Source organism: Candida margitis (genome assembly GCF_024628925.1).
Source record: "Candida margitis strain CBS 14175 chromosome Unknown scaffold73, whole genome shotgun sequence".
Lineage (NCBI taxonomy): Eukaryota > Fungi > Ascomycota > Pichiomycetes > Serinales > Debaryomycetaceae > Lodderomyces > Lodderomyces margitis.
Window position 1 is genome coordinate 1 of NW_026261731.1, and position 10716 is coordinate 10716.

A 10716-nucleotide genomic window follows, 5' to 3' on the forward strand; every position below is an offset into this window, starting at 1 on the left:
GATGGTGGTCAACGATGTACCAGACTGCGATACAATACCAGAGTCGGTCTCAACAGATCCGTCTGACTTGGTGGTAGTCCAGGTGGTGGTGTACTCAGTTTGCACTGGCTGTGGGAAAGTCGTGATGGTTGTTAAGGAGGTACCCGATTGCGAAACGATACCAGAGTCGGTCTCAACTGATCCGTCAGATTTCGTGGTAGTCCAGGTGGTAGTGTACTCAGTTTGCACTGGCTGTGGGATAGTCGTGATGGTGGTCAACGATGTACCAGACTGCGATACAATACCAGAGTCGGTCTCAATTGATCCGTCTGACTTGGTGGTAGTCCAAGTGGTAGTGTATTCCGTTTGCACTGGCTGTGGGAAAGTCGTGATGGTTGTTAAGGAGGTACCAGACTGCGATACAATACCAGAGTCGGTCTCAACTGATCCGTCTGACTTGGTGGTAGTCCAGGTGGTAGTGTACTCGGTGGTCAACGTAGAACTGGTTGGGAAGATAGAAGTGGTTGTATACCATGAGCCGCTGGTGTCGGTAGTAATGTCCACAACTCCTGTCTCAGTTATCGTTTGTCCACCACTGGTTGTTGTAATTGTAGTTGTGTATTCAGTAGGTTGCGCGCCAGGAATTGCTGGTAGCGATTTACAAACGCGACATTGACTTGGCAATCCTGGGTTAGGTACAGGACCATTATATTGAATTGATCCTAAGAGAGTTGAAGGCAAGCCAGCTCCACTGTCAGTCACAACTTGAAACTTGGAAGAGTCATACCCAGTACCAATGTTGAAATATTGCAGCAACAAACCTGCTCCTCTCAACGTCAAAATACCAGTAGCGGAATTGTACGACCATGCGCTTCCAGTCAACGAAAAAAGCGGAATTGTTAATCCAATTTTATTTGCAACCCCATTGACTTGACCGAAGTTACGCACGTTGAACGTTTGTGGCGTAGATATTGCCTGTGCAATCATGGAAGAAGCACCATCAGCCAAGTAAAAAGTTTGCCCCGTGGAAACCAGCAAGAGTGCATTTGAAATGTAAATGGAGGAATCTTTATCAGCAGTAATACAACCAGTACCAGCAATTGTTGTCGCTTGTTGATACACCTCGTTGATAAAACAAATCTGGCCATTGTTGGTAATGCTTCCCAAAGTTGTTCCTAAACTAACTGTACCTTCATTTCTTTGATTTTGGTAAAATTCAAGTAAACCAGTATTTGTCCAACTGGATGCGGTGATACTCATGCTACTGGGTAAAATTCCAGAAGCAGCCAAATACATTTCACCATTATTTTGAAATGATAAACCAACAAGGTTATAAGTTGACGATGTCAAGGAAGCAACTGAATTGAATGAAATAATACCGTTGTTGGTAATGGAGTTGAGCAATCCCAACAAAGTAACTTGCAATGAAAGTAATGGTGAAGTACTAGAAATGTAAAGACCGGCACCAGATTGCACATTTAAACTTGAAACAAACGCAGAAATGGCATTGTCAATGATAGACCAGTAAGCGCCTGAATGAATGTTAATATTACCGACATTCAAGCTTATGGTACCTCTGTCAACAGTGTTTTCCGTTATATCCAAACCCAGCGCTACAGCAACTAAGAAGCAGAATATCAAATGTAACTTTTTCAATATCAACATTGGTTGTCTTTTATGGGTGCAAAAAGAAATATGGAGAAAGAAATTTTGCAATGAAGGGAATTCAAATTAGACAGGGTATACAAGCTCTATATATATGTTGAAATGTCGAGTAGAGGGAATGGAGTGAAATATTACCAACTTTTTTTTAAGTAGAGATAGGCGTTAACCAAACTTGATGTAAGTGCTAGTGCTATACAATCTCCTATTTGAAGAGTAAGATTAATTTGATAACTCAAAACACGAAAAAACTGAAAATAGGAAAAAAAAAAGAAATTAAAGTCTCTCCAAACCCATTTTAAGGTTTAGCTGTACAATTACTAAAAAACTGAACTCCTCTCGTAGTTTATAGACTTTTATGTGCCCCAGATGATGAAAACTGGAGAGGGTAAAAAATAATTAAAAAAGAAAATTGAATAGAACAAACACAAATGTGAAAAGAGGGTTATTTTAGTTTTTTGGAGTCTTCCACAAACTCAATTTATTTTCTTGGTCACATAACCCTTTTCCTTCTCTTAAGTCCGTCATGTAAAACCATTTCCTGACATTGTTTGATGAAAAACACTTGAGAAAGTGACTCTGTAGCCGTATGTTTATTGAAAGCTTTTGCACGTCTTTTGGAGTGTAACCGTTGCATCTGAAACCTCTACACTACCTTTGGTATAACCCTTGCATTGTAAATTTTTTAAAAGCATGACACAACACTTTCGCAAAGAGTGTGAGGCAACTCAAAGATTGGCGCTTATGTTTTCCTAGTGTAGAGTTAATTTTGTTTTTCTGACAACATTTGTATTAGTGGTAAAGTAGTGAAGTCTACATACTTCGAAATTGGGGCAAGGGGGTTTAAGCAAACAGCAAAGTTTAATGCCAAACCTTTAATCTCTATAGCCCTACAAAATCAAGACAATTTTATATACACTTGGCCTGTTAAAATCCTTTCCTTCATAAAGTGAAAGAAGCTATTATGAAAAGTTTATTGACAAAAATGCTAAACAATAACAAAACATTTTAAAACAATGAAAACCGTGAAAACACGGCATTGTTCAAAGTTTTACGAACTTTTAACTAATTGTACATCTTTCGTAACGCAATTGATTGTAAGGCGTTGTGGGTTTTTGTCATAAACGTGCTTGAAAATCATTCGCATGAATGGCTACAGACAATAATTTATTTTTTCAAAATTTGTTTTTGTTTTTGTCGGAGAAAGACTGCAGAATACTCATAACCATGGTCTTTCTTCTTTAGCACAGGTTGCACCAGATTAGATCCAAAATATCATAACCATTGTAATTCATTTACGAACAGGGTTAAAAAAAAGAGCAAAAAAAAAATGAAACTTTATTAGTTTATAGCTAGTCCCTCACAAGGCCAACAGAAAAAGTAGCAAAGATAATTTGACAACGTGACGTCAAGGTTGCAAAATGTTTGACGACAAGTCTCTTGCATTGACTTGCTCCAGTTCAACAGTAGAATCGAGCTTATTACCAAAGCAGGTTATTTACTAAATAGTTTTAATTTTGGCTATTATTACCTAAATGTGAAATTTGTTGTCTATTTGTTATTCCAAAAATCTTCTTTTTGTAGTGAGGGGGTTGAAATAATAATAATATTTCAAACCCTCTTGTAATGGAAACAAAAAACGAAAACAAAAACTCCCGTTATTGGTTCTCCAATATCATATTTCACCTCTAATTATCATCATATGATGCTTGTGGAAACATTTCTACTTGTTTTTTTAAACTTTGGACGAAAAGGTGACTTCGAATACCCGTTTGGGTAAAAGAGATATAACCGCTATGCGTTTGTGTTTCAATATTCTCTTTTCCACTGCATTAACTGGGAGTAACAATAATATGCCTATTGTCTTAAATTGTTACAATTTTTAACGTCACAATTAAAGCACAGTATAATAATAGCTGATGCCTAACCTATCTAATAGTAATTTCTGTTAAGAACAGACATCAAAAGGATTTGTCGTTTCTATCTCAGGAAATGTTTCAATGAAGTTAAATTGATGACTGAACAATAAAGTATTGTTCTGCTGATGAAAGCTTATCAAAGTTAAGCTTTTATATATATAAACTGTAAAACCGTATACTAAAAACTAAAAACAAAAAGCAAAAATGAAAATGGGAAGTCAAAAAGAAAGTTTTCAACGGGGTTTCTGTAACCCTTACAGCTTTTTACCTAAACGAGTTTTTGTTTCTCTCTTGTTCATGTAATCATTAATTCTTTGTCCCAGGGTTTAGCAAAGTATAAAGTTAAAATAACCATGGTATAATTTTTTTACCAATAGAGCACAAATCGACTTACTACTACTGGCTTTATTCAACTGTAGTTTCAGAATTATTTTTATGAATGAAAAGGGGGAAAAGAAAACTTATGATGGTGACAACACGTACAACATATAATGCATCAGACTGTTGAATCTAAGAAGGAGTAAAATATTGTTTCTGTTTGTAATTTTAGTACTTTTGCAATGTTTTCTCTTCAATGAGTGTGTGTCATATAGTTGATTGTTTTGAAAAAATAAAATGCATTTGGACTACATCTACTTGATTATTGTGTGTGTTTCTTTGTTTCTGTTATCAAACGTTTGCATGGAAAAGAGTAGTGCACATAACGAAAACGCGTAACTGCGCCAAACTTTATCTCCATCTTACACATTTGGAATGTGTTTTCTTTAGAAGAGTAGAGTAAAGAGATGACTAACCCACAAATCTACAATAGTCGATAACAGAACATTTAAAAGACACAGTAGAGCGAAACCAAGTTGCACAAATATGCAATGGGGTTCTTGACCCCCTTCTACATATAAACACTCTTTGAATGTAAGGCGACTTCCTTGCGTCATCTTCTTTGTTAGAATTCTAGATGTATATCGACCTGTTCAGAATTTGTATACTAACCTGCTTACCGAAGTTTAGCCGATTATGTATCACGAATACGTCAACATTCTATACAGTTGATCATCTAAATACATATAATGGGACTAAAAATTACCAGGAAAAAAAAAAGGAGTGAACTGCAAAACTACCGCTTAATTCCGGACAATAAGTAACCTTTGAATAGAACAAATATGCAGCTTACAGCCCTGTAAAGAAAACCCCGAGCTCGCGTGTACTCGCTCGCTCTCGCATGTTGGTGTTGATCACGTCATTCCACAAAACAAAGTTGCAGAACAAGGAGAAGAGGAAGAGAGTAAGAAAAATAGAAACCTCTTTTTTAATAAAAGTTTTACTAAAACCTAAGGGATGACGAGATCCAGGTATTGCTCAATGCAGCTACTAAGTTGTACCTTAAGCTGGCTTCTACTGTAGTGTAGAGAACTGAATATACTATGATGTATATTCTCGTCAAGCCAGGGGCAAGATACTCAAGCCTCCATAAAATATTGTCAAAGTTCGTTGAAAAGAGGCTACCTCTACAAGCAAGAAACTCCTTACAACAATATACGGCCAAACGGCGTTTCTTTTAGGTAACTTCCAAAACCCAATAACTACAAGGTACTTTCAAACTCTAATTGCACTAAAGCCTTCCCCTCTTATTGTTTTGCGTTTTGGTTGCAGTTGGAGCCATTTCAGATTTTTGGTACAAATGCAACCTTTTCCCATTCATATTACAGGCTATTCTATGTAAAGTATAAGAGAGATAATCCCCCTTGAAGTGGGGTACCTCTCTTTGTCTTCCTTTAGGAAAAGGAAAAAGCATGTCTTCAATATCAAAAATGCCTATGTTGGTAAGTGTAAGGCAAGGAACTTCACATACATTTTTGGGTTGATTTGAGATCTAGAGGGCAGGATAATTTGTACTGCCCATACTACGGGCCCTTTCCCACGTTCTTCTTCTTGTAAGAGGTGCATTTTTTTGAACGTGCTTTTCGAACTAACTTTCTTGTTAACTCCATAAAAAACTTGTTTGTGATTTTTGAGGCTTTTCACTTGAAGGTAATTTACGAATAATAGCCCTTTTCGCATATACGTAACTCTTCTTCTTTTTCCCTAATCCCCCAAACTTCTCTCATCCTCATCCTTTCTTCTTTTGAGGTGTGGAGTTTGAAATTTCTTACATATGCAAGTGTAAAGCTTTACAAGACAGTAATATACAACAATTATTCATAAAATGAAAGAGTTCAAAAATATCCGACAGGCAGAGTTTACAAGAAATATTTAGCATCAAATAGTTATGAAAAAAATACAGCTTATGATACTCGACAACTTACAATTAACTCTGGTCTCGTGTCAGTATTATTTAATGGAGCTACAATTCCTGAACATGGCATTTTTACCACACCATACGACCAGTTACAGAGAAATACTGACATCTAATTTGTTACTGTTTGCTTTCGAGCGGTCCTGAAATACCTTTTAAAGTGTAATGAATTTTGATCAAGTTGCAGCAAAATGAGATAAAAAGTACCCACACTCCTATTGCTTTGTCCTTTCCTCTCTTTCAATGAAATCACTCGTTGTTTATGTGTTACTGTACGAATCTTGTTACAACAATATGCACCAAATGGTATTTTGAAGAGATTGTTTTCAAACTTATTATTATGCTCAGTATGCTGTTCCTGCCTAATGGTCTTTCTGAAATGTCCGACAAACTTTCTTTCTAATAGTGAGAGTGGAAACTCATCCCTAGTCTGAGTAAACCAATTTGTACTGCAAAATTTTGTAAAAGATAGTTTTAAACACACTATTAAACTATATTTGCAAAAACTAGAGACCGAAAATGATTTAAAAAAGTATAACCGAAAATTATGACAAAAATTAACACTCTAAAAATTCAAACTAATACTTGAAGTCTGAAATAGAAGGACCGAAAATTAAAAAAGCACTAGCAGTAATAATAATCACCGATTGCAAAAAACCATGGATGGTGACAAAAAATCAATCGGCAAAATGAAAGAAGAAACAATAGAAACGTTGACAAAAACCAACAGTTTCAAGAAGGAGCTGTTCTTCAGGAATATTTGTGTGTTAGTTCAGATACGCAACTGTCTCAGTCATGTACACTAAAAGACTACCACCATCACTAAGCACATCATGATACTGGTCACCGAAGATATCTTGGTAATAGAAGCGGAACCTTCGTATGTAGTAACACTTGAAGGAGAAGACTCACTTCCTTGTGATGAGAGTGCTGAATCGGTAACGCCTGTAGTTGAAGCTTGTCCTTCTCTCGTAGCACTAACATCTGCATCAGGACCTGAACCACCATTAGAACCATTACCTGAATCATTTGTATTGGAACCTGAATCTGAACCTGAACCTGCACCTGTGTTGGATCCAGAGTCATCGCCAAGACCATTATTAGAGCTCGAACCTGCACCTGCGTTGGATCCGGAATTTTCACCTTGGCCGGAGTTAGACCCATTGTCAGCTACAGAACCACCATTCGAACCATGATCACCACTAACAGAACCAGCTTCGATCAGTGACGATAAAACAGGCACGTTTCCACTACCGCTTGTATTGCTAGCTCCAGTAGTTCGACTTTCAACACCGGTTGGCTCAGATACATGACCAGTAGGTTTACCAGCTGTCTCAGTAACAGCTCCACTTGCGTTTCCACTTGGATCTGAAGCACCGCCAGTTGGGTTGCCAGTTGGGTTTCCACTTGGGTTTCCACTTGGTTCTGAGTTTCCACCAGTTGGGTTACCACTTGGGTTTCCAGTTGACTCTGAAGCACCCCCAGTTGGGTTTCCACTTGGGTTACCTGTTGTTTCTGAAGCACCGCCAGTTGGGTTACCACTTGGGTTACCAGATGACTCTGAAGCACCGCCAGTTGGGTTTACACTTGGGTTACCTGTTGGTTCTGAAGCACCGCCAGTAGGGTTACCTGTTGACTCTGAAGCACCCCCAGTTGGGTTACCACTTGGGTTACCTGTTGGTTCTGAGTTTCCACCAGTTGGGTTTCCACTTGGGTTTCCGGTTGACTCTGAAGCACCTCCAGTTGGGTTACCACTTGGGTTACCTGTTGGTTCTGAGTTTCCACCAGTAGGGTTTCCACTTGGGTTGCCAGTTGGTTCTGAAGCACCTCCAGTTGGGTTTCCACTTGGGTTACCTGTTGGTTCTGAAGCACCGCCAGTTGGGTTACCACTTGGGTTTCCTGTTGGTTCTGAGTTTCCACCAGTAGGGTTTCCACTTGGGTTACCTGTTGGTTCTGAAGCACCGCCAGTTGGGTTACCTGTTGACTCTGAAGCACCGCCAGTAGGGTTTCCACTTGGGTTACCTGTTGTTTCTGAAGCACCGCCAGTTGGGTTACCACTTGGGTTACCTGTTGGTTCTGAGTTTCCACCAGTAGGGTTACCACTTGGGTTTCCAGTTGACTCTGAAGCACCCCCAGTTGGGTTTCCACTTGGGTTGCCAGTTGGTTCTGAAGTACCTCCAGTTGGGTTACCACTTGGGTTACCTGTTGAATCCGAAGCACCGCCAGTAGGGTTTACACTTGGGTTACCTGTTGGTTCTGAAGCACCGCCAGTAGGGTTACCTGTTGACTCTGAAGCACCGCCAGTAGGGTTACCTGTTGACTCCGAAGCACCGCCAGTTGGGTTACCTGTTGACTCCGAAGCACCGCCAGTTGGGTTTCCACTTGGGTTACCTGTTGAATCCGAAGCACCGAAATCAGATGAGACCGATGGTTGGAACGTAGTGATTGTGGTCAATGAACTATCAGATCCAGATACAATTCCGGTTTCCGTTTCAACAGTTCCATCTGACTTTGTTACAGTCCATGTGGTCGTGACAGTTGTTGTTGTTGTTTCTGTCGTAGTAGTGGTCTGGGTAGTAGTCTGTGTCGAAGGACCTGTTGGTTCTGAAACACCGCCACTTGGGTTTCCGCTTGGGTTACCTGCTGAATCCGAAGCACCGAAATCAGATGAGACCGATGGTTGGAACGTAGTGAGTGTGCTCAATGAACTATCAGATTCAGATACAATTCCGGTTTCCGTTTCAACTGTACCGTCTGATTTTGTCACAAGCCAAGTTGTAGTGACTACTGTTGTTGACGTTGTAGTTGTTGTGTCTGTGATTGTTGTGGTAGATGGCTCAAATGTAGTGAGTGTGCTCAATGAACTATCAGATTCAGATACAATTCCGGTTTCCGTTTCAACTGTACCGTCTGATTTTGTCACAAGCCAAGTCGTAGTGACTACTGTTGTTAATGTGGTAGTTGTCGTACCTGTCGTGGTCGTGGTTGTTGGTTCAAATGTCGACAGGGTGTCAGGCTGGGCAACAGAGTTATCAGATTGGTTGATAGTTGACTTCATGGTTGTCTCAGGAGATGGCTCGACTGACAGGGTTGGTTCTGGTTGAGGATCAATTCCGGGAATTCCAGGTATTGCCTTACATGGCTTACATTCTGGAGGCACGCCCTTATTTGGTGGAGGAGCGTTGTATTGAACAGCACCCAAGTATATGCCTGGCAAACCTCTGCTTGTGTCAGTAACGATTTGGAATTTGGTATAGTCGTATCCAGTTCCAATTTCAAACCTTTGTGAGTACAACCCGACATACAATGTCAAAATACCCTTCTCGGCGTCGTAGGCGAATGGGCTCCTTCCTGGCACCGGCGAAGATAATGTAGCTGTCAATCCAACTTTGTTTGCAAGACCATTGGTTGTTCCGAAACCTCTTACATGGAAAGTCTGAGGATTGTTGATTGATCCAACGGCCATGATAGATGTTTCACCATTAGTCAAGTAAAATATTTGGCCTTCGGAAATTTGTAAATTGGTGTTCATAAAGTAAAACGAAGATTTACCTTGTGCAGTAACACAGCCAGTTCCCATCAAGCTTGCGAGTTGCTTATAGTTTTGATTGGTGAAACAAATTTGGCCATTATTGGTAGCTGTCATTCCATCCATGCCCAATAATGTGTAACTGTCACTTTTCATCAGCTGGTACACATGGATCAACCCATTGTTATGCCAGTCGGTACTCTTTATATCGCTCTCCATAGATCCTTCACCTGAAGCTGAAAAGAACAAGTCACCATTGTTTTCAAACTTGTTACCCATAATTCTGAACACGTATCCGGGAGCACCTTTGATTGCATTGAAGGAGACAACCCCATTGTTAATAAAACCATAGATCAGATCGAGCAAAGTAGCATACAAGACAACACGAGGCGTAACACTGGAAACGTAAAGACCACTGTTTGCTTCAACATTGATATTCCCATGAAAATTAGATGCTGCATTGTTGATGATCGACCAGATGGCACCAGAGTGAATGTTAATATCACCAAGACCAACATTTTGCACACCCCAATCAACTGTTGTACCTCCATTAAAATCTTTAGCCCATGCTGTGACAATGAATAGCCACAATGCTAATTGAGCTCTTAACAATATTCGCATTAGTGAAACTTTCGCTTGGCTTTGTAGCTTTTTATGATAACAAAATTAAGCAGCAAGTTAGATTGAATTCGTCTCTTTCTGGATTCAAGACGCTTTAAAAGTGATACTTTGGGAATGGTCAACAGCTATTTATATATTTCTCCCGTAAATACAACAATACCAGTAAATAACTACTTCGTGTAGTGCAATGTTGCCCCATTTCTTCATTGTCAGTTCTTTTGAAAATGAACCGGCTAACAGGGTCTGGTCTAATTTTTAGATTTTGCTTGCAGAATAGGTTTAGATTTTGCTTGCAGAATAGGTTTAAATTTTAGTTATCAAATAGCTTTGAACATGAACAAGCAAACGATACAACGGACATTAAAGCATCAACGAGTAGTATACTATTCTGATTGCAAAAGTTTCTATCATAACAACAACTTTTTCAAAGACACTAGTTACGATAAAACAATCAATTACAATTAAAAAGCAACTTGGCGAAAAATCTCTTCATATAGAAATAATCATCTTTGCATGAACTACCAGTTAAGAAACGCTCTAAACGTGTTTTCATCGTCGGAACACTAACTTCTGTATTATTCAACTGCAAACATATGCCTGAAATGCATGTGCTTATTTGCCAACTATGCTCAAATAATATCCTCTGAAAAACGCGTCAAAATTTTGCCTTTCTCCCAAGCCATTGAGTTCAACGTGGCATTAGTCGAGAGACG

General features: G+C 39.3%; 2 protein-coding genes across 2 annotated transcripts; both read right to left on the reverse strand. All coding sequences in view use genetic code 12, as the record gives it.

The window, feature by feature from the left end:
- On the reverse strand, positions 1-1644 carry CANMA_000333 (uncharacterized protein; the record flags this gene model as incomplete). The annotated part of the gene is made up of 1 exon (XM_051815491.1): positions 1-1644. A coding segment is annotated over one exon (1644 nt), but the record flags the coding sequence as incomplete, so codon positions are not given.
- Positions 1645-6655: 5011 nt separating this feature from the next.
- On the reverse strand, positions 6656-10003 carry CANMA_000334 (uncharacterized protein; the record flags this gene model as incomplete). The annotated part of the gene is made up of 1 exon (XM_051815502.1): positions 6656-10003. The coding sequence occupies one exon, from the start codon at positions 10001-10003 to the stop codon at positions 6656-6658; it is 3348 nt and encodes a 1115-aa protein (XP_051674019.1).
- Between the last annotated feature and the right edge of the window lie 713 nt (positions 10004-10716).